The 24,779-nt window shown below is 40.5% G+C and overlaps 1 protein-coding gene across 1 annotated transcript; it reads left to right on the top strand.

The window, feature by feature from the left end:
- The first annotated feature begins 573 nt into the window (after nucleotides 1–573).
- On the top strand, nucleotides 574–24,491 carry WEE1 (WEE1 G2 checkpoint kinase). The gene is made up of 11 exons (XM_034417065.3): nucleotides 574–3,150; nucleotides 9,180–9,388; nucleotides 10,845–10,911; nucleotides 11,007–11,179; nucleotides 12,266–12,387; nucleotides 19,299–19,445; nucleotides 19,820–19,915; nucleotides 20,003–20,088; nucleotides 20,248–20,418; nucleotides 20,509–20,654; nucleotides 23,018–24,491. The coding sequence occupies exons 1-11, from the start codon at nucleotides 2,557–2,559 to the stop codon at nucleotides 23,166–23,168; spliced, it is 1,962 nt and encodes a 653-aa protein (XP_034272956.2). The 5' UTR covers nucleotides 574–2,556; the 3' UTR covers nucleotides 23,169–24,491.
- The last annotated feature ends 288 nt before the right edge of the window (nucleotides 24,492–24,779 follow it).

Genomic DNA, 24,779 nt, shown 5'->3' with positions numbered 1-24,779 from the left:
TATTATTACATTTGTAATTTTAAAAGTTTGTAATCTCAGCACTTGTATGCTTATTTTTTGACTAGCTCCCTTGGAAAATACAGTAGCTTCCAATGAACTATTAAGCACAATTCAAGCAAGGCTGGGTTTGGATTTGATCAGCATACAAAAGGTGTTTGGGTAATTTGTATTTTAGTGTATTGCACATACCAAGCAATTGAGTTCATTCAGTAAATTATGGTTTAATTAGCCTGGAGGGTTATGTAAATACATCTTAAATACAATTCTTATTAAGGCTTTGTTAAGATAACAAAACCAATTGAAATCACGTCTTAATCACAGGAAACAGAGTTCAGAATCTGGCTCAGATTTTGACAAATGCTACCATGCAGTTTGAAAAAAAACCCCTAATTTTTAGGTTTTTTGATTTATACAGTATATGGTTGGTTGATTTTGGACAACATGCGGTGACCATGCATGTTGATTATGGTTCATTTAATAAGCTATAGGTAATTAAACAGTGGCTTAGTAAGGGGTGAACACAGCTACTTAAGCAGAAAGTTAAATATATAAACATGCATGTGCCAAATTTTAGATATACATTGATCTTTATTGTGAATGGGTGAAGGTTGTAAACACTTCAGAGATGAATGCAGAAATCAGTGATTTTCACAATAGCCATTCTCAACATACATGTTGACAATTAGATATTTGTCTTTAGTATTTATTTGATTTTAAATAAACATACATTAGAATTTCTGATATATTGTTCAGGAATAGACTTTTAAAATCAGCCAGTTTATCTTCAGAGACAAAAGTAAAAATGTGTTGGTTTCTGTATATTATTTCTTAGATTTGTGTCCACTGAATCTGTTTTATGTAGAAAAAAAAGTTTTATATTTGGAGTTAATTCGAAGACAAACTAGTGAATTAACCGCTGAGCTGTCGATACTACTGTGTCCAGCCAGCCCTCATAAGGCCAAGCCAAACATGGGGCCGGGTTTGTTGCAAACTTTGGTCTGGGTTTTTCTTTCTTTCAAGTAGTTAGTTATTTTAGCTGGAGCGGCTGTAGAGAAAGCGCAGTAGCGATTGGCTCAATGGCACCGTAGCAGGAAACAAATGGTGCAGGAGAAAACGACAGAAGAAAGCCCTACATTGCAGTTCAGTCAAAACCCATCTGGGACCAACGCTGAGACCGCAATTTTGTACATGCTGCTTTCTCTCAGCGCGACGACAACCTCACGCCCTCTTATGACAACATGGTCTTTCTTTTCCCGGCAAGTCTTAAAAGTCCACCATTGCCCCCTGAGGCCGCTTTCGGCTCCATTTGGTTTTTCTTTTTCTTTTTCTTTTTGGCTGGGAAGTCTGACCGCGGGCGCTGCCTGTTCAAGCAGGCGAAAGTCGTCTAGTGAGGCTTTTCTCCTCGCAGTCTCGAGTTTCCGTTTCCAGCAGGGACGGAACCCTTTAAACAACCCAGCGCGAGCAACGCTCCCCTGCGGTTAACCGTTTGGAGGATACATTTATCACAGCGATCCAAATTCTAAACATAAAACCGCAGAAAAACCGTTCTGGCTGCTGTTAGCCGTTCCAGTGGGAGGGAGAAAAATAAAAAGTACAAGAAAGTGATTAATTAATGCCAATGCTACGTTTCAACCGACGGGCGCCCGTGACTGCAGCCTCGAGGAATCTGCCTAGAAAGCTGAGGGAAAAGGGTCTACACACCCTCATTTGTTTCATCGCAAAGGGAATAAGAGACGTTCGCGTTGCACTTCGGTCAAGCCGGTCTACCATCCGAAGTTTTGCGCCTCAATTCTTTCGAAACGTATCGACTCAATTTAGACGGTGGGGTTAGTTGGAGCTTAAACGAGCGCTGATTCAGCTTCCCGGACTATAAAACTGGTCGCCTCAGGCAGCAAAGGGCATCCAAAAGGAAAGAGGCCTTAAAACAATTGAGAGATTGATGACACATATAATGACTAAAACGCGCAGTTTCGGGCCACTCTAGATGCTGGGATTTCCATCTGAGTCAGCCCCCGACCGCTCAAAGGACCCACTTGAAACCCTCCTTTATCTTTCTCCCCCCCCACCTCCCAGCGCGCTTCCCCCAAGATCAAATACTAAACTTCCAGCCACGTTTACGCCTTTCAAACACTTTCCCCCTTTCTCTCAGACGGCAAACTCCCCCCACCCTCTCCACCCACACGTTCAGTCCAACCCACCAATAAACCAACCCCTCCTTCTTTCACCCCCCGAATTCGCGCCAAATGATCGCTGATGTCATCAGGTTGGGCCCCGCCTCTCGCCACTGGTGTTTTCAAACGGAGGGGGCGTGTGTGATTGGCCGGTGTGACCGGCACGTGACTAACGGTCGCGGGAAAGCCGCGGAGTCTGAACGGGCGATTCTGTGGGTCGGGTGGAGGTTTTTGAGACAAGCTGGGAACCTCGTCGGGTGACTGTGTGAACGCACGCCGGACGAGAGTCTGACCGCAGGGGGGCAGGATTTGGCCTGTCAAAGGCGCCTGTCTGAACGGAAGCCTCGGCAGGGAGAGAAGAAGAGCGTGTACGATCTCAGCCACCATGAGTTTCCTGAGCCGGCAGCAGCCGCCGCTGGCCACGGGGGCGCGGCGCCTGACGGTCCGGAGGGCTGCGGCCCCTATCCGACAGAAACTGCTTTTCCCGGGCGGTGGAAGCGACTGCGAGGAGGAGGAAGAAGAGGAAGAAGGCGGCTATGAGGAGGAGGAAGAGGAGGGAGGCGGCAGCAGCGGCAACAGCACCGGGGAAGACTCGGCCTTCCAAGAAGCCGACTCGCCTCTTTCGGGCAACCGCACCCCGGCTCGGTTGGAGCCTCAGCCACCGCGCAACCCCGAGGAGGTTGGGAGAGAACTGGCTTCGGCTGCGCTCCCGGGAGAGGAAGGGGACTCGTGGGAAGAGGAAGGCTTCGGCTCTTCGTCCCCGGTGAAATCCCCCGGAGCTTATTTCATGGCTGGCTCGCCTCCGCTGAAGGGTCCTCGCCGTTTTTACGATCAGTCGTCATCGCCGCCACCGCGAGCGGATACAATCCGGTACCGGGAACACCCGGATCCCGGTTCTCCTTTGCCCGAGTACCCCGGGACACCGCCGCACAAGACCTTTCGCAAATTGCGCCTCTTCGATACTCCGCATACGCCGAAGGTGAGAGAGGAGGCTTAGCTGGGCAAGGGGCCCTTGGAGGAAGACAATGGTGAGGTGGGCGGAACGCGCGGCCCGTGGGCCGAGAAGGAGCGCTTCTTCCTTCTGCCGCCGGTGGAGGGCTGGGAGGAAAAGGGCCCTTTGGCCACTTCGGCGGGCCTGCTTGCTGGATGCTATTCTTTTTGGGGTGGAGGGGGGAAACTAACCGAAAGTCGGAACCCTGTTTGGTTTTGTTTCGTCCGAGCACGTGGGTGACGTGTGAACCTCAGGCGAGTTTAGGTGGTCGATCCTCTTTGCCAGACGAGTCGATCGTTTGGTTTCCTCCCTGACCATGACCTCTTGGCCTTTTGTGTGGTCAGAATAAAGTCGGTATTGTCTGCTTTGGAAAAAAAAAAAGAATTGTTTTTCAGAAAAGACGGCAAGAGGCGCTCTTGGATTAACTGCCACGCCCCCTTTCTGTCTTTGTCAGTTTTTCTGCGCAGGACATTTCAGAGGGATTATCCATTTGGTGCCAGACAGGTTTAAGAGTGTTTCACTGAGGGTGCTTTCTGCTCTATTAAAGGTCGCAAATGTTAACGCAGAGGGAAAGAAGATCAATGCCCAACCCCTGTGGGCAAGGCAAAAGACAATTTTTAAGAAGTCAGATGAATTTGAGATGGAGTTTTAACCTTCAGTCTATTTAGCTGGGTCTTCCTCCTGTGTGTAATGATATGATAAGGGTCATGTTTCACACGTACAGCAAGTATTTGAATGTCCTACGTGCCACTTTACCTGTGGTTGATATTTTGCTGCAGGTAGCATTTTAAGAGGCAGACAAGCTCCACTAAAGACAGAGTGAATTTGTCATCAGGAGGACCTTTTAAATTCTGGCAACCCTTCATTTCTCAATAAATCAATACCAAGAATAAGAGTATTTTTTTTCCAGTGCCAAACCCTTGTATCATAATAGTTATGTAACAGATTTGCTTGCCTGTTACAAAAAACTTGGCATTTTGGTAAGGCCTGCCCACAGATTGTCAGTTAAGATTATGTAACTAAACTAAAATTTGTAACAAAATAATCCCCCCCCCCCATTGTGAAGTATGTGGTAAATCCACTACAATTGGCTTACAAAAGTACTCAACCTTTATGATCCTAATGCTGACCTTCTGGTTTGCTTAGTGATTTTGGAATGTTTACTTTCCTGAAAGAAATCAGTTCAAGGATCACTCAGTATATATTAGGAAATCACCCTTTTTAAAAGAGAGAAATAATGGAGAAAGTTTTGTGGTGATTTTTCTAAGCAAAGCATCTGCTTTAAAAAGTTTATGTGAATTTTACATTATAAAGAAATCTGAGAGATGTAAGTGAGTTGTTTTTGAGACCATAATTGTCTGCTTGTTCTGAGAGTGATGTATTAGTTTTTCTTGCTTTTTATTAAGATAATGGTCACTGTAGAATCAATATTTTTACAACTGAAGTTAATTTTCTGTTTATATTTTATGTATCAAGCCCTCTAAATTAACAATAAAGCATATTATGAGGCTGTCATTCATACTATAAAATTAATGTTTTGCTGTCAATACTGTATGTTAAAATAATGCATATCTTGAAAATGGAAGCCTATTTATTAGATATTTATCCCCCCCTTTATTACTTTAGAAGTAACTCAAAGCGGTGAATATATGTAATACCCTTTCTTCCTCCTATTTTCCCCAGAACAACCCTGTGAGGGAGGTTGGATTGATAGTCACCCTGCTGGCTTTCATGCCTATTAAGATAATCTTAATATTCCAAATGAATTGTCAGGAAATATAACTATGATTTTACTTATAGTAAGACATGGTTTAACGGAATTCTAGATTGGATTACTGAGGTAGATTCAGGAACCTATGAAGAATCTGGGGAAGCTTTAGATGTATAGAAAAATTGTATGTGTTTTGCGAAGATTCCATTGGAAAGCATACTCAGCTTTTGTTGTGAGTTTGTGAATATGTATAAATGGTTGGCATTTAGTGTATCAGTCATTTATACTATTCTATCCTAGATATTTCAAGGCCTAAAACAAGGGGACTGCAATCATTTTCAATGGGATGTTGTGATACATATCTTCTATATGGCCTCTTTGGTGGCTGTCATTGGAGTAGTAGAACTGAAATATGGAGGTTTGAGTATTTTGAGGCATCAAATGTTTGTCCTAAGCTTTGCAGAGGCTGTAAACATCTATGTCTGTGATGGTGAACCTATGGCATGCGTGCCACAGCTGGCACGCATAGCCCTCTCTGCGGGCACGCGAGCTCAGCTCCACCGTGCATGTGCACACACGCCTCCTGCCGGCCAGCTGATTTTCAGGATACACGGTCGCATGCGCATTGTGGGGGAGCATGGGGTGTGTGGTGCCCCTCACCACAGGAGGCTGCAGGGAGGCCTACTAGGCCCAACATGGGGACGGGGGGGGGGTTGTGCACACATGCGCGGGAGGGGTGGTAGAGTGTGTGTGGGGGTCACGTGTGCATGAGTGGGGGAGAGGGAGTGTGGAGCAGGGTTGTGCTCGCATGCGCAGGGAGCACATTGCATTAGGGTGCTGGCACACTTGTGTGCTATTGCACCTGCACGCTTTTGGCACACGAGAAAAAGGTTAGCCATCACTGATCTATGTTTATCCCTTAACTTCAATTATACTAGGTATAAAGGACAATGTCAGTTTTCTGGGGAAAAAATTACTTGTACCCAGTTTGGGAAATCACAAATGCTGTTGGGAGATCAAAGTTTGCCTGCCTCAGCCATAACAATGCCAAGGAGATAATTCATGATGTTCTAACAGTAGACAGGGCTGGGCTGCATATGATATTGCAATTTTCTGTAGAGTTTAACTAGCTGTTAATAATCATAAAATGACTCTAAAAGTAAAAACTATACAGTAATCTGACAATATAAAGCTCAAATTATGTATTAGAACAAATGACTCGTTTGGTCTTGCTGCAATTATAAGTCACAAATTAGGTACAGTATTTTTGAACCACTGCCAAAAAGGGATCAGAGCTTAATGCTAAAAAGTTTTGTATTCAGAATGTATTAAATATCACATGGCTGCTATGATTAGAAAGACTGGGTGATTGGTAGTGAAAAATACCTCATTTGCTCCAAACAACGTACAGCCATTGATACTTCATAGAACTACTTGGCCAGAGAAACTAATGAACTGACTTAGATTTGTATAGCTTCATATACTTATAATGACCTTATTTTCTGGTAGGTGGAAATCCTTACAGATAGTCCCTCAATTTATGATCACATTTGGGACTAGAATGTCCGCTGCTGAGTGATGTGATCAACACATGACTGCACCCAATTTTATGAACTTTTTTGCCACAGTTATTAAGTGAATCCAATTTTCCCCCATTGATTTTGCTTATGGGAAGCACATAGCGTAATCCTAGGATGTTGCAACCATCATAAATACATGCTGATTGCCAAGTGTCCAGGGACATTAGATGGTCGTAAGCGCAAGAACTGGTTGCAAGTCACTTTTGTCAGCATCATTATAACTTTGAAAGGTCACTAAATGAATGGTTATAAGTCAAGGACTACCTGTAGTGCATTTTGGCTGATCTCAAAAAGCTAAGTTTGTTAGCTCTGCTTATTACTTGGATGAAGACTCACTAGGATATTCTATAATTAATTGATTTCCTATATTGTTACTGTTAGAAATTCTTATTTGTTGCTTGCTGCATCGATCTTTCATATTTATCAAAGGATTCAAAGCTTCAGTAAGTAGAAGATACATAGAAGAAATATACATATAAAGGTGTGCATCCATTCTCAGCCATGAGTGGATTTGTATAGAATCAGAATATGTAATCTGATTAATAGGTTTTTTGAATTTACTTAAACTGATGGAGATCTGAGTTGTAACATTTTTTCTGCCAAATCTGTTACTTACAGAAAAAGTTCATGACGGTTAGAGTATGTAATTATTGCTGGAAATGTTAGATTCTTGCATTTCAGTTCTGATTTTCCATATGGATATCTTGAAAGTGAGGAGGGAAAATTTTCAGCTTTTCTTAATTTATAAGATTAGTTCTTGTATTCTTTCAGCTTTTCTAGGTTATTTGATTAAGATGAGTGGAATCTTCTTCCTGCGGTTCTGAAAAATCAATCACTTGGGACACTGAACTACCCCACTCAACAAGATCAATAGAGCCAGTTCAGTTCCCAGGAAGGATTTACTAAAAAAGCAGACAACAGAAAAACAGAATACCACTAGTTATCATCTATAGCTCAAGCTACTGAAACACATTATGAGTAAGCTACACCCTATACTGGACAATGAACAATGCACATTTTCTGGTACTGATAGGCCCATGCTTACATATGGACAATCACCAGATTCTCATGAACAACAAGAAATTACACAAAAAGCATGCAAGCATGAGTACACACCTTGCAATAAACCAGGTGTATACTTTGCTCCCATTTCCACATCAGCAACACCAACAAGTCCACACACAAGATGAGGGACATTTTCACTTGTTCTTCCTCCAATATGGTATATGCTGTCATTTGCCTCTGGATTCCACATAGGACAAATAGGCAAGCTTGCATAAAATAATTAATAGGTACAAGTTTGATATCAGGACCCAAAACAAGAAAAAAAAAGTATATCAGAGCATTTTAAACCATCCAGGACACCATAGCAAACCTCAGTGCGACTGTTTTGGAAAAGCAGAACTTTAACAGCATCATTGAGTGAAAACTCATGTGCATCAAAAAGTTTTAGGCAATGTCAGAAGGTCTCATCAGAATACATATTAGAAGGTGTCATCAGACACAGTGCGTTTTTAACATATAATTAATAATTGATGTAGTACTTGTAATCTGTTCCCCACTTCCCTATCTTTCCCCAATTTAGTCTTACATTAGTCAGGCCATTTTATCCATTTGATGAAGTAAGCAGCAGCTATACATTTTACTAACATTTGCTAATTAAAAATATTATTAGCACTTTTTATCCTTCTAAAGTTTGCCAAAATTTGCTAGAAATTTTCAATTTTTGTTTCATTTTTGAAATAGATACTTTCATTGTGGCAATAATATCTTACACTTAACCATTAGCCATTAGGAATAGTGTTCCTTCCAATTCAGAAAGAACAAGAAGGTGAGAGTAACATTTGTAAAGGACATGAACTCCTGTAGCCAAGTATAGAAACTGACTGGCAAAATCTACCACATGTCCAGAGAGAAATTAAATGAGTTAGTGTGGAAGGCAGGCCTTCTCCACATGCCTTCTCAGCCAGCTTGCCCTTTTATGTCCTGATTTTTTTTAATAAGCCTGTGTTTTACATGGCAGGATTTTGTGGTTAAAAAAAATTAGGATTTTATTACTGTCTAGAAACTTTTAAAGACTTAGTATCAAGCATGCATTATTGATGGTTTTTACACCATGTCTTGGCTTCAGTTCCAAGACGTACTGATAGTGTCAAACTCAAGGCCCGAGGGTCAGATCTGGCTCACGGGGTGTTTAGATCTGGCCCATGGGGCCATCCTGGAAACAGCGAGGGACCGCCCATGGTGCCTCTGCCAGCGAAAACAGAGCTTGGGTGGCCATGGGAGGCCCTCCCAAGCTCTGTTTTCACTGGCAGAGTGCTCGGGCCGCCACAGGCGCCCTCCACACAAGTGGTGTTGAACTGGCCACACTCCCTGCCCCCCAAGGTCAAACACAATGCTGATGCAGTCCTCAATGAAATTGAGTTTGACATCCTTGTGATAGAAAATAACTTCTCTGCCTGCTAAAATAGCTAACACTCATAGCTTTGATTGCAACTTAATTTTGAAAATATCTGCATATTTTACAGTATTTTACAGTATTTCTTCCCATAATGATTTCTTTTGTTCATTGTCAGAGGAGTTACGCATTAGGAATAACACCAGAAACCAATTTTTGCTGTAGTGTGTCAGAAAGAAAGAACAAAGAATGGTTTATGACAAGAATATGGATGTATTACATTTTAAATGCTCATTATTTCATTAAATATATTGTATTGATTTTTCAGAGTCTCCTTTGTCGAGCTGAAGGAATGGGCTCGAGTTCAGCTAAACTTCGTGGTGGCTCTCTCTTTATGAATGTTGGAAAACTAGTAAAACAGGAATGTGATATAGGACAAGCCCCTCATGTGAACATTAATCCCTTTACTCCAGACTCTATCTTTCTTCAATCTTCAGTTGGACAGTGTCGAAGAAGAAAGAGAACACATTGGAATGAGTGAGTATCAAAACTGATCTTTGATACATCAGGGTTATTTTTTAAAAAATGTTTTTTTAAAAAAAAACCACCATTATTTGAGAAAGTATAATTCTGCAATTTAGTGTCTTCCAGACGTGTTGTATAATCTGTATTATACTTAACAACGGACTTGGTTAATCTGATCTGCTATACGTTTATTAAAATATAGTTCTTACAATCGCCAGCCAGAGGCCTACCTTGAGAAAGAAAATGGATTTTATCCATATCATCTTACTGATTCATAGTGAATTTATTACAATCAGTAATAAATAGTATTTAAGAGTATGAATGGGAGCAATAGAGAATTTCTGTGGTTGCCCGAAGAGGTAAAAACAGGTGCTTAAAAGAATTTTAGGATTAAAGTAGTTATAAGCCTGGTGTGGTTTATTATGTTGTATTGTATTTAAACTCTAATTATGAACCTGAGATCAATTATAGCTGGATTTATACATTGAACTAAATCAAAATGGTTTGTTAACAAATCATTGGCTTAATGTATAAACCTAAGCATTCTTTATAAAATATAGTTTATGACATATGTGAAATCCCTTATTGTATATTGAATCATGGTTTCAGTGTTCAGACTGTGACATAGCAAAACATTTCAAACCATCTGAATTGAAAGTAACAATGACTTAAAGTATATTTACAATGAAACTCTCGCTTTCTAATATAGCACAGAAAAGGAAAGCTAAATGTTAGTTAACAGAGCAAGAATATAGACCCTAGTTTATGGAATATAACAGGGAATTCTGGCTAAACCAGAATGGAAATGGACACCCCCCCCCCAAAAACAAGGTAGGTTCATGAAGCTAGGAATGATAGTCAAAACAAAATCATTATGTTAAAATATGTCACTGTTACCAAAATTGCTGCATGTTTAGCTTCTTTGATTGGATTATTGAAGCCATGATTTTTTATGTTTACTCTAAGCTATTACCTCCACTAATGTGGAGATAAAGAGACGTGGGATATTATATATCAGGAGAAACATACTGATTGGTTCTTGGTTAAGAATAGCTACCATAAATGATCTTATTGTTTAAGAAAGGAGTTTATGGCCTAGTTTTTCTCTATGGATCAGATTTCTATTTTTATTTATTCAAAACAAATTCAAAAATAAATGGCATTTTGTTCAGTTTATATTCCTATTCTTTTTTTTTCTTTTAAATAATTCCATTCCTCACTTGACTTTTTCACTGCTTCACAGAGATATCTTACTCTGGTCAAATGCTGTGGTATCAGCATAATACAACAAGAAATAATTCTACCTCAAGGAGTGAATTTCATTTAAGATTCTCTGTACTCTCCTAGCATTATTCTTGTCCATCTCATATGTTCTCTATTCATCTTGCCTCTGAATGATGTATTACTTAGAAAAATTCATTGGAAAGTTAAGATTTCATTCTATTTCTGTATATTTTTATATATTTAGCTCCTGTGATGAGGACATGGAAGCAAGTGATGGAGAACTTGAGGATGAAACTGTCAGACCTGCCAAGGTAAAATAAAAGAAATTCCATAAAACCACATATTTCTAAATAAACACATTTCAGTGACATTGAATTTAGCAGTGTTTATGTTTACACAATTTTAGCGGATCAGCATAACAGAAAGCAATATGAAATCTCGATATGCCACAGAATTTCATGAATTGGAGAAGATTGGTTCTGGTGAATTTGGTTCTGTATTCAAATGTGTGAAAAGGCTTGATGGTTGCATCTATGCAATAAAGCGATCTAAGAAACCATTGGCTGGCTCAGTTGATGAGTAAGTATTAGTAACAATTTAAATGCAAAGTATTTTGTGTTATATTTTGTTTCTGTGCCCATAACCCATATAAAAATATATAATAACATTTCTGCAATTAGGTTAATGAATTGTTTGTACTTGAAAAAATGTATTATTGTATTTCTATGGAGTTTCTCAGTTACCCAGGTCATGGTTGTCCCAAAGGTTCTTTTTTCAAGGGGCAACTGGACTTTCTGGTTTTTCTTTGAAGATGTTTCGCTTCTCATCCAAGAAGCTTCTTCAGCTCTCCCCACCATCCATCAGAGCTGAAGAAGCTTCTTGGATGAGAAGCGAAACGTCTTCAAAGAAAAACCAGAAAGTCCAGTTGCCTCTTGGAAAAAAAGCACCTTTGGGATGTATAGTTGTACATACCATTTTTGTATCAAAATAATTAACATAGATCCACTAATATATTTAAAACAATCCTAAATATAACTGACTCTATAGTAGCTCCTTTCTAGGGATGTACAAAATGTTCCATGAACAGATCAGTCACATTTATGTTTCTTGGCATGGATTCAGAATACAGATGTTCTGGGCTGAAGTAATGGAAAAGGGCAAGATTGTTAGTAGTATGTAAGGAAGTTGTCTGGAAAGATCGGGGCAGGATAGTTATGCCAATTGAGCAAGTTGCAATTAAATGTAAAGTACAGTTCCTAAACAAAAGCAAGGATCTAGAAAAATTAGGGGTTGGGGAAGACTAGCACGTAGGCCATGCAAAAAAAAAGTAGGAAAAAGGATAAGGAGCACCAGCCTTGCCATATTTACCCCATTAGACCTTTTCAAATGTTGTTCTGAGATTTGGTTTGGCCCTACCTGAAATGGGCCAGGAATATCTCTAATTCACAATTTTTTTTGCCTCATGCAAGAAACATTGTTTCCTATACATTCGTATGTGTTTGGTTGAAGTTTTACCTAAGTTGTATAACACTATTGCATTATGCAGAATAATTTAAAATATATATATATAATTACTTTAGTGAAATGACCAGAATTCTATCTATTTAACAACTTAATATTTGATAATAATTTTTGGTGAAATTGTTTTTCCACCCAATATAATAGGCAAAATGCTCTTAGAGAAGTTTATGCTCATGCCGTTTTGGGACAGCATTCACATGTAGTCAGATACTTCTCTGCTTGGGCTGAAGATGATCATATGCTTATTCAGAATGAATATTGTAATGGTAAGTAAGTTTTTGTTCTAATGACTGTGGAAAAATACCTATAGTAGGTTGTTAAGCAAGTGGCTTAGAAAGGTAAATAGTATATTTATTGCCTGTTAAAGATTTGTCAGTCCTTGTTACCTTAAAATAAAACCTCTTAAAAGATTTAGTAAGGATTGAGGATTTCAGTTTCAGTAATTTGTATAGGTGTTTGAGTGTGTGATTACAATTATGACAGAGCAGAACAAAAATGGAAGAAGTATGATACATTAAATCCTCAAAGCTGAATTATAATAAAATTATGCATATTAAATAAGATGAGACAGGAAGCGTTTCTTTCAAATATTAAAAGAAAAACTTTTCTTCCCTCGAGATCAGAATAGTTGTCTATTTTGCTTGATGGGTCTATCATCAAGCCTGATTATTTCAAATTTCCTGACTAAAAAAAATAAAAATAAGAGTAATATTGCACTGTTAGTAATTGACTAATGTGCTTCAGGTTCAACTGAAACTGTAAAATTAAATATTGAAATACATTTTCACTGCATTTGTTTTATATTAATTGTTAGGGACCCCAGTTATACCCCTCAAAACATACATATTAAAGCATCATCTTCTCCAGTGTGCTGCTTGGAGAATCTAAGCATTGGGTTATCTTCAATCCTATTGCCAGAGACTTGAGTTGCTAGAACTTTCTTGGCCATGCCTCCTCTGCTCAGCTTCAGTTTTTCAATTCAGTCCAGCCAAGAGAGACATGGGAAGAATTGCTCCAGCAATTCAGTCAATTACTTGGATATTTCAACTGGAAATGGAAAGGAACCCAGAACTTTGGAAGCGAAGACAGTGAATCCGGGGCCAACCTGTTTCCGGGGGTCCCCCGTGGGTGCAGGCAACAATTCCTAGCATCTGGAGATGGCCGCTGGTGAGTGCGCTGGCTTCCCCGGTCTGCCGGAACAACCACCACCACCAAGCTATCCCCTTCACTGGGAGTGCGGCGCTGGAGTCACTGTCTGACTAGGGGGACATACTCCACTCGATTTTAAATTGCAAAAAAGCTGTGCTGGGCCAAGAGAGCCAGAAATCCCGCTCTCACACCATTTGAGACCAGCTGGGAGGCGCAGCTACGCTCTGGGGAGCTGTGGAGTCGCCTTGATCGTCTGGCACTCAGGAGCTTGTCCAGATTGAGTGAGCGGCTTGGTGTTGGAGGGCAACAGCGTTAACAACTCGCTCAGCGTGAATATCAGCTGGGCAGCGGCTAGAAACTTGCTGTCTCTCGCGCCAGTTTCAGGTGCAATTTGGATTTCTGGCTTCTCCACAAGGCACCAACAAGGGAGAAGCTCGCTGGTGCCATTTTGGGACCAGCTGAGAGGCTCGGCAGGATCTGGCACATCGGTGTTGTCTGACTCGTGTTAACGAAATCCTAACAAGTAGAGGTGCAGAGATTCCTGACCACAACGGCAGGTCTCCACCACTCTAACGGAGGAAGACCAGATCCGGTGGAAGAAACGTCCAGGATTGGTTTGTATATATCAAAGGTTTAGCCCTTTTTCTGGCCTAGCACCTGCTGGGCTGGATCTAGGTCCTGGTCCTTCAAGGAGCTCGGCACCTACAGCCACATTTATGCCCACTGCCACGGGGCTCTGCTCAGTGGAGACTCCTACTGCTGACTTGCCTCAGGACTTAAGGAATTTGATTGCTGATGCAATTTCAAAAGGGATAACTGTAGGCCTACAACAAAAAAGCCAGGCCCAGTCCTTCCATCCTAGTATGCATACCCAGGTTTCTGGGGATATGCCTTCATTGTATGAGTCTCATTCTCCGCATTTGTCCAGGCACAGTACAGGCTCCTTACTAGGAGAGGAGGATCAGTATGATCAGGAATTTTCCGATGATGAAGGAATGGTTCCTGATAGGCCTGCCTTTTCAGGCCTTTTTCAATCCTCTCTGTTTAAGTCCTTACTACATAAGGCCAAACCCACCACTAACATGGGGAGGTCAACATCTATTGCCGACCAGTCTCAGGATATTCCAGACCCTCATGAAGGCCTTTTTTCTGAAATAGTTCTGGAACAGGACATTATTCCGTCACCGAAACAATTCTTATATGTTATCCAGCATCAAAGGCTACAACCTGGATCCGTTCCAGCCCCTAATGGGAATGACAGGAAGTTGTACAGTGTGGATCAGGATCTTGAAAGGATCCTTCAATTGCCAGCTGTGGAGCAACATAATGATGCTCAGTGGCAACATTAACATCATCCACCATCTTGCCGGCCAACATAGCTGAAGGGTTGAAGGCAGAGGACAAAAAGACTGAGATGGTGCTCTGCAAGACACATCAGCGGCCTCCTTTTTCAATAGGGCCTCCTTAATTTGGCTCCGCCAACTACAAGTAAGGCTTCTCCCCAAGGAAACTAGATTACACCAGGATGTGAATAAATTGATGGCAACCACAGAGTTCTCAGCAGATGCCACGTTCAACGCGGCAAAATTTACCTCCCAGGCCTTAGCGTATTTGGTCATTTCACATCGCCTCCTTTGTCTCCGCAATTGGCAAGCAGACAGGTGCTCCAAATGGAGATTGGCTTCCGTCCCATACAAGGCCGCCAATCTGTTTGGAGAAGCACTAGAACCCATTCTTATTGAGAATAGGGACAAGAGGAATGCCATTGATGCATAGGTGAGTGGATTGCAGGACCACCCCTTATTATCAGAGACAGCCATTTTGACCTGCTGACTCAGGCTCCCCAATTTCAGCGAACCTACGCCCAGGGCCCTGAATTTTTTTCTGACAGATCCTCATACCGTGATAGAGGGAAAAGACAACCTTCAGCTAAGCAGTCCTTTCAGGGTTCCTCCAACAGGCCTTTTCGTAGGGGGAAATGACTATTTCATAAATTCTCCCATTGGCGGGCGGCTACAACTCTTCGCAAGCCAATTGGAAAAGTCCACCATGTATTTGTTGGTACTTCAAACAGTGCGGTTGGGCCTCACACTAGAGTTCCTCTCCAGCCCCCCAAACCGATTTATCCGCTGTCCAGTCCCGGTGAACATCGGAAAACGGAACCTGATGGAGGCTGAAGTCCAGCACTTATTGGCCATCAACACAATAGAGCCAGTTCCCACAGGTCAAGAGGAACAAGGATTTTATCCCATTCTCTTCTTGGTACAGAAAAGTTTGGGTGGCAAGAGAGGCATACTGGATTTGAAACAGCTCAACACCTACATAGTATACAGGCGCTTCAAGATTCAGTCTCTTCAATCCATCTTGGGCTGCATCAGGGAAGGAGACCTGATGACATCTAGATCTCAAGGTGGCCTATCTACATGTACCCATAAGACCTAACCACCGCAAATTCCTGCACTTCACCTATGCGGGGAGTCATTTTCAATATCGGACCGTGCCATTTGGCCTGTCATCGGCTCCCAGAACATTTACCAAACTTTTGGCAGCAGTGGCAGCAAATATGAGCTCTTCCAGTAAGACTACAATGTTATCTCAACGACATACTAATCCAGTCTATCTCAACAGTTCAAGCTCAGAGGGACCTGCACACTGTGTCCCTAGCCCTGCAAAGGCACGGGTTCTCGATAAACTCCGGAAAGAGCCATCTGGTTCCTTCCACCCGTCTTTTCCAGCTGGGAGCGGTGATCGACTCCTCCTTAGGCGAGGTGTTCCTCTCTCCAGACCGAAAGGAAGCATCAGACACCTGATGGCCAAAATCTGATCTCTGCGATTAGTTCCCTTGGATCTTCTTTTCCAACTTCTAGGGAAAATGATCTCTTGTGTAGCAATAGTACCTTGGGTGTGGCTTCATGTGAGACTGCTCCAATGGTTCCTGTTGCCCCATCAGAGGGCCAGGAATAGCAATTCAAAGACCAAGGTCAGACATCTGGCGAAGGCGGCAGAAGGAGTCAATGCCCTCCGCAGTTCCTGGCCTCAGGGGCTGCTCTATGCTTTTCCACCACTTCCCCTCATCCCGAGGGTCATTAGGAAGGTGTTGGAAGAGAGGGCGGAGATTATTCTTCTCGCCCCACATTGGCCCAGACGCCCCTGGTTCAGCGTCTCATGAGTCTCTCCATCTCCTGCCCCTGGAGAATTCCCCAGGACAGGGTTCATCTCAGCCAGGGGGCCATAGTACACCCAGAACCCCAGTGGCTCCAGTTGATCGCCTGGCACTTAAAAGGCGCATCCTGAGGAGAGACAAACTGTCATGGAAAGTCATCCAGACCATCCAGGCGTCTGGACACCCCTCAACGAACAGAATTTGCAATGCTACTTGGACAGCATTCTGCAGATGGTGTAGCAAGGGTTCCATTGATCCCTTAATAGCTTCAGTTCCGGAGATATTGGATTTCCTCCAGCACAGATTGGACAGAGGATTACGCTACGGAGACAGGTGGCAGCCTTAGCAACAGTTTTGTCCGTTGAGAATAGGCAACCGCTCCACACTAACCCAGGATTCTCAATTTCCTTAAGGGAGCTGCCAACCTGAAACCTCCGATTGTTCATCATTACCTTACTTGGGACCTGGCGTTGTTCTGCCCCAGCTATAGACCCCAAAGAACGCAGCACACACAAAGTCCGTACAAACCTTAGTTTACTAATTAAAGACTACTAATGAGCTTTCTTAGTAGTTGTTCGAACAAAGTACAGTTTAAATCAGTCTTTTCTGAAGAAGGGCTGTTAATTTAACTTCATTAACAGCTGACAAGAATCCAAAGAATAATAACTCAATTCTGAGGTACAGTATTTCAGATAACCATAATCTTACTGTGGTTGGCAGAATGCCCAGAAGCAATTTGCAGGAAAACTGATAAGAGAGAAACAAGAGCCGAGTCAAACATTTCTGGAATCAAGACGCGAAGGAATATGAACGAAGTTGTTTCCTGTAAATTGCCTCATTCGTCGTCCTTCCTTAAATAGGCTAGGGGAGTGGCCAATTAGCCCCAAGGCTTACTCTGGAGGAGATCTCCTCCTGAGGAGCCACTCCTGTCTTTTAACAGCTCTGCGCGCTCATGCATTGAGAAGAGGCTCCTCCTCTTCTTCCTCTTCACTTATGGGAGGTCTGAAGGCCCTGGCTGAATCCCCTCCTCTGGCACCAAATCTTCTCCAGCCTCCTCATTGTCTGACTCGAGCGCCAGCTGCACAGGCTGCTGGCGCAGCACCACACCAGCCTCCTCGCTGTCGGAATCAGCTACTAACTGCACAGGCCACTGACGGGCCACAACAGGTGTTAGTGCTCCAGGCACTTACTTCAGCTCCGTTTGAACCTTTAAAGACTTCCAGCCTCTTGTTTTTGACTCTGAAATTGGCCTTCCTCATGGCCATAACTTTGGCCAGAAGGATTTCTGAGTTAGTGGCCTTATCCATACGTGAGGATCTCTGTATCTTTCATGCAGACAGAGTGGTCCTTCGCCTGGACCCCTCTTTTCTGCCTAAAGTCAACTCATGATTTCGATGGCACACACTGGACGTCCGAAGGGCTCTTTGATGTTACATTAAGGGAACTGCGTTGTTTCGTAAGACAGAATCCTTATTTGTTTCATTTCAGCCATCTCCCATGGGCCAAAAGGTGTCTTCCACCATTGGACGATGGTTAAAAGCTTGCATTGCAAAGGCCTATGAACTGAAGGCAAGGCCTGTTCCTCGATGAATCACGTCCCGTTCTACTCGAAGTACAGCTACTACAGCTGCTTGGGCCACGCAGGCTCCAAATGAGGACATTTGCAGAGCGGCCCCCTGGTTTTCTCTATCACCATTTATCCATCATTACAAGCTGGACATGTATGCCTCGGATGAGGCGTCCTTTGGATGGAGAGTACTTCAATGAGTTCATTCCACCGTAGGGACCCGGGACCAGCCGGTCTCCCACCCTTAGTTCCGTAAGCTTGGGTATATCTCAAGTCTTGGATTCTCCCACAGTGCACTGAGAAGAGATGTGTCAGGTAAGACCAACATCCTTTTTATTCCATAATGGAAATGTAGGGTCAGCTGACAACCAGGGATTCATATGGAAGCCAAAATTATAACTTCTCTTTGTCTTACTACTACTTAGTTTTCTTGTGAGCATGCCACAGCTCTGCACTGTGGTTTCCTTTTTTTTTTCTTGCCTTCTGCTCCAGTGATATATTTTAACAATAGGCAGGATTTCAGCTCAGCCAATGGTAAAAGTCACACAATGGCACTTATGAAGCATCTATTGATGCATCCATAATGTAAAATAACGTAAAATAGAAGAAACTTTTGAAACTTTTGATAAAAATTACAGAGATTGTATAAGCAAACCTGACTCTTAATTTACACAAAAAGAAATTTTTCTTTGCATATCAATAGTTAAATATTCCAAATGTTTTATATACATTCATGAGCATCATTTAGACAAAATCTAGTTGATACTAATGTTGATATCTTCTTATTGCATATGAGTTAGAGAAGCCTAAAAATAGTGGGTTTTCTGAGATTATTATTAGTTTATAGTTCAGTCATTCCAATTCATAGTTTTGGCTCTCATGCTATTATTAAAAAGCATTTGATTAAAGTCAGGCTTATTTACATTTATGTGGATTTTGTAATTCAGTTCATTGTGTGAACTTGTACTTTAAAAAGTATAGATTTTCTCTAACACTACATAACAAATTTTGCTTGTGCTACTTGCATCTAGAGTTAGCATGAATATAAAGTCTGAGTTATAGTTCCTATTTCTTCTTCATTGTGAACTCAATAGTGATTTTAACCACATGTGCTTGGAGCTGTTTGGAGTAGAGTGGCATAGAAATACCAGCAATAAACAAATCCATTCTGTAAGCTTATGATTTCTATCAACATTATGAAGCCAAATATTTTTGAGAATGATTATTAAATATTACATGCTAAAAAAAAACACAGGGTGTTTTTTTTATCCTTAAATATCCTTTAATTTTATATGCAGGTGGCAGTTTAGCTGATGCTATAAGTGAAAACTATAGAAATATGCGTTACTTTGGTGAACCAGAACTGAAAGATTTGCTACTACAAGTTGCTCGTGGTTTAAAGTACATCCATTCAATGTCCCTGGTGCACATGGATATAAAACCTAGTAAGTACTATAAAATCTGATGTCTTCTGCATTGTAAGGATTTAATGTTTTTCCACAATGAACATATATGTTCGGTAGTATCAAAATGAATAGTGAACCACACCTTAGCAACTGAAACTTTTCAAATCTAACTACAGAATACAGTGCAAAAGTTCTTTTTTGAAATATGTGGTTGGCCAACTGTTGTATTTGTTTTGGAAATATTTTTGTGGGATTAAGTTTCCTTGCTTGTCTTTAAAAGTTTGGTTTCTTTCCAAGGAAGCTGTTAATACTAGTGTATATTACTCAAGGAGACCCAAGAGGGCAGGTGAGAAATCTACCTCTGAAATTAATTTATATTTTGATACATTTTTTATAATTTTATTCCTTGACAGGTAATATCTTCATATCTAGGACCTCAATTCCAACTACTACATCTGAAGAAGGAGATGAAGATGAATGGTCATCTAGCAGAGTTGTTTTCAAAATAGGTAGGGAATACTAGAACTGTATCTATTAATGCAAACCTTTTTTAATTTTGAGAAAGTAATTTTTTATCCTGTATTGTTTTAATAAAGGTGATCTTGGTCACGTCACTAGAATAGCCAGCCCTCAGGTGGAGGAAGGAGATAGTCGTTTTCTTGCCAATGAAGTTTTACAAGAGGTAATGCACTTTTAAATTATGGCAAAACAATTAACTTTGAGTATCAATCTTGATTAGATTTATAGAAGGATTGTTTTATATTTCTATTCTATAAACAGAGCTGGAATGTAGGGAAAAAGATTAATTTGGTGTTTTCTGTGTGATTATTTTTTTCCTCAGAACTATAATTACTTGCCAAAAGCGGATATTTTTGCATTGGCATTAACGCTGATATGTGCTGCTGGGGCTGAACCATTGCCAGCCAATGGGGATCAATGGCATGAAATTCGACAAGGAAGACTACCCAAAATCCCACAAGTCCTCTCTCAAGATTTATTAGACTTACTAAAAGTAAGTTTAAGAATATAGAGCAACAAACTAATATTTCCTTCATATATGAAGATGAAAACAGTAATCAAATGAACCTTTAATCTATTTCAGGTTATGATAAACCCTGACCCAGAGAAAAGGCCCTCAGCAGTTGCTCTAGTTAAGCATTCTGCATTGTTATCCACTGCGAGAAAGAGCGCTGAGCAGCTACGAATAGAATTGAATGCTGAAAAGTTCAAAAACTCTTTGTTGCAGAAGTAAGTTTAATCTATACTATGCCTATTTTAAAGTACTGAGGAATAATATTGATAGTAAACAACTGTCCAACAAAATAAAGAGGTCTGCAATTCTTCTGAAGCATTAATATATAGGGATCTGAACTAGAACATCAATATTTTGGCTTCAGAAACGTAATTTAGGGGTGCCAGTACAGAAGGTTGGAGTGAAACTGATTTCTAAGTGTTTAAAGACAATGTGTTCACTTGCTGTGGAAAGATCTTTGTACTCCCAATAAGAAGAAAATGGATAGGGTTTTTCTTTTACAAGAGGTATGTTTATATTATCTTTTTAAAAAGAATGATGTAGAGATGAGCAAAGGTCCATCCTGGCTTTCATCCCTGGAAGATGGATGGTTTTCTAAAGTATTATCAGTGTAGTTGATGAAATCAAAATCCAAAGATAATTTACAGAATGTAAATAGAATACTATAATCAGAAGGAAGGTGAGAATTCAATGACTGTTCTAGTTGAATGTGAAAATTACCCATATGAGCGGCATGCCAGATTGCACCATGAAAATCAAAGGAAAACAAGTTATCTTGTTTTCTTTATCAGTGGAGTTTGAAATTGATAATTTAAAGGAAGTGCCTCCAGTGCGAGAAATAGCATGCTTTTCAGTCTTAATAAATTGTAAAGTTTTACAGGTAGTCCTTGACATACAACCACAATTGAGCCCAAACTTTCCATTGCTAAGCATGATAGTTAAGTTAGTTTTATCCTGTTTTGCAACCTTTCTTGTCACAGTGATTAAGTGAATCACTGCCGTTGATAAGTTAGTAACATGGTTGTTAAGTGAATCTGGCTTCTGCATTGACTTCGCTTGGCAGAAGGTGATCACATGACCCTGGAACACTGCAATGTCACAAATACATGCCAGTTGCCAAGCAGCTGAATCTTGGTCACATGACCATGGGGATGCTGCAATGATCATAAGTGTGAAAAATAGTTTTTTCAGTGCTGTTGTAACTTTGAACGGTTACTACATGAAAGGTTGTAAGTCGAGCACTACCTATATAAGCTTATTGCAGCCCTTTCTTCTTCTTTTTTGAAAATGTACTAAATGTAGATTGTCCAGTCCTGAGTGTGTTAAAGTTGGGATAAGTTTAGACTGAGGCTGAATTTAAGAAAGGAGTGTAAAGCAGAGTATTACAGAATATGCAAAACAATATTGGGGAATAAAAGTAAGACTAAAGCTAAAACATTGGAGTTAGCGTGGATATAGCAATTGGTTTGATAGTTGCTGACAGCCTCATGAAGGATTGAACTACAATAGCATTTCAATGATTTTGACCAAGTGATGTAAGTTAGGGCTAATTCCTGAAAACTTCCATTAGAGCCTGGCAGTTCAGGGCAAGTAGGAAGGAAGAGAAACAATTGGTGGGTGACAGGCTTGAAGATTTCATCAGTGACAGTAGCAGGAGAACAACCTTGGTATGTGGGAGGAAAAAGCAGCATGAATGTTGTCAGGCTGCTTCCAAAATACATATGAAGGCTGGAACATCCTTCTAGCATTAATGGTGATATTTGAATTTGGGGTTGGAGCCTTGCCTGATAAGCTGCTGGTTGACTGTAGGGCAGAGAAAGGCTGTTTGGGGTCTGCTTAAGAACAAAGTTGGATTTGGTTTGAAAACTGGGATGGAGTTCTGTGTAGAGTTCTTTAAATAGTTAGATCTCTGGAGATGTAGCCAGGGTGATTTGACTTTTGGACTTCAGTGGTGGATTAAAATAGAAAATTGGTTCCTGGATATCATTCATCCTTCATGTGAGAAGTGGAAGGATGAATAAATGAGTTGGAGGGCCATAATAAAGGTTTTGTATATTGGGGAAGGATTGATCTGAGAGGATTATATTGAGAGTGGTAAGAAGGGATACCCTTGTTGGGTATTCTGTTTAAATGGCCAGGAAGGAATGTTAATTATGTAAGAGAATGGTGGGGTGGTTAGGGTTAGACTGAATATGTGTGATTTGGGATGTTCTAGTATTATTTATTGTGTATATGGATAGTGGTAGGAGTATGATTCAGAGCAGGTTTTTTTTGGGGTGGTGAGCACAAGAGAGTAAAACTGGTTGTGAAGAATCAAGGAACATAAGATGGGGATGTTACAAGAATTATTCCATAGGAATAGAGATCAAATCTAAAGTTGGTGTGAAAAGAAGTAACACAGCTCAAATGTACAGAGTGTTATGAATTGCTCCATCTCCAATTAATCATGTTGTAGAAGTAATATATGTAGCAATGCCATTTATGTTATACCTTTGTTTCAGATTCTTTTAAATGATTTTAGATACAATTTCTGCAATATTATCTGAAGGGGAAATAACCGATGTGTACTTCTTTGCAGGGAGTTGAAGAAAGCACAAATTGCAAAGGCGGCTGCTGAGGAGCGAGCACAATTTACAGATCGAATGACAACTAGATCTACAGCACAGAATAGAATTGCTCGTCTTACTGGGAAAAAAATGAACCGTTCAGTTAGTCTCACGATATACTAATGACTCTATTTCATAAACTGACAAAGGAAGATAATTGATTATTGCTGGATTGAATTAGGAACAGAAGAGAGGAGTCTGTTTCTAAGTTTCTATTTAATCATTGTCAATGGTTTTATAAAGAAGCCTTATGCAATTTGAATTTTACAAGATGCAGTTAATCAATTATCTTTTCTCTGCTTCTCCCAATATTTAAAAGTTACGTTCAAGATCTTCATTTTCTGGAAATATAGCCACCGCCAAGTAAAATGGATTTCTCCTCAGTGCTGTGCACTCCCTAAATTTATTCTAGAGGGTTTAGGATTGTGAGGAAAGGGATTCTCTTGAGTAGATTTGGGAGATGTTTTGTGGAGTTGAAGAAAGGGAGATCCTAATGCACAAAGGAAGGCTGCTCAGAGAACACTGGATGGAGCCACTGCTGAACAGGCTTTTGACTATAGTATATATTATATCATCCAGAGCCAACCATTGGAATGGTGTGCTGCTTTTTAGTTTTAATGCATTGCTAGAAAAGGCATTTTCCTGATAATATAAAGAATTACTTTATAAATTGCTCCATCAGGCATGGAGATAAGAAGTGCCATGGAGAAAGTCTAAAGGACAACAAGCCAAACCATACCTGGTGTCAGGTAAATCTGTTGTGAATTTATTCGTGGATTCAACTGGGAGCACTTTGTTAGGCATTGTTGCAAACCACAGGAGTAACCTTGTGGATACATGCCATGTGAAACTGCTGCTATTTTTAGTTTGTCTTGCTGTAAACTGTAGCATTAAAACAATCATTGTGTTAATGGGCTTTCTTTTAAAAAATTATGTGAAAAAATACCAGAGTTGCTCTAGTGAAAGCAGCTTCCTTCTTTGAAGCTAGTGTACTGTGTACAGAGACAGCACACCAATTTTATATTTGAATTACATTGTTAGTGTAAATGTCTTTTTTATAATTGTTTCTAATAAAAGTTGTCAAGTTAATTCCTCTTCCTTTTCTACCTTCTCTTCCCTCCTCTATTAATATGTGAATGTCACTGTTCGTATGTTTCATTATTTGTACATAAATATACTGTTTTAACATTTTTCAAAATAACTGTATATAGCTGTTACATTGTACAACATAAAAGCTGTAGTTTGCAATTTCTGAAGATCCTATTGAAATTTATTTCGATTTTAGTTAAGAGAATAATATAATCGGTACCCTAATAATCTGTTTCAATATTGCCCAAATAGATGCTATCTATTACTGGCTTTTTGGTTTAAACCAGTTTCCTACTTGAATGTTTCACTCTGTTTTTAATTAGCATTGCATCAAAATATTAAAGTGCCACTTGGAAATTAACATTGTCTTTTTTGCGGGAAAGTGGTCAGTTATAAAGATTACACCTGTACTATTCTAGAAAAACATTCCTAGGTCTGCTTAGGCCCATTGATGCAGTCCTGCTGTTCTGGGCAGTATGTCTGCTGAGGTAACGCCTGATGCTTTCGAGACAGTATGTGGCTTTCAGTACTCTTCATTTCATCCTGGATGTGTGCCAGTTATAGTGTACATACCTCCTACTTAGATAGATGCAGGCAATAGTAGGTTGCCCTATTAAGATTGTCTCTGTTTAGAAATCCTAACTT

The sequence above is a fragment of the Pantherophis guttatus genome, chromosome 1, assembly GCF_059756535.1.
Source record: "Pantherophis guttatus breed Tessera chromosome 1, ASM5975653v1, whole genome shotgun sequence".
NCBI lineage: Eukaryota > Metazoa > Chordata > Lepidosauria > Squamata > Colubridae > Pantherophis > Pantherophis guttatus.
Note: the sequence above shows the minus strand (reverse complement) of the source record. Positions and strands in the feature narration are given on the sequence as shown.

Excerpts from the sequence above, each read along its gene's own strand:
- WEE1 (XM_034417065.3), top strand. The coding sequence starts at position 2,557 with ATGAGTTTCCTGAGCCGGCAGCAGCCGCCGCTGGCCACGGGGGCGCGG. Across the intron at positions 11,180-12,265 it reads TTGGCTGGCTCAGTTGATGA|GCAAAATGCTCTTAGAGAAG; the intron begins GTAAGTATTAGT and ends CCAATATAATAG. Across the intron at positions 20,419-20,508 it reads ATTTATTAGACTTACTAAAA|GTTATGATAAACCCTGACCC; the intron begins GTAAGTTTAAGA and ends AATCTATTTCAG.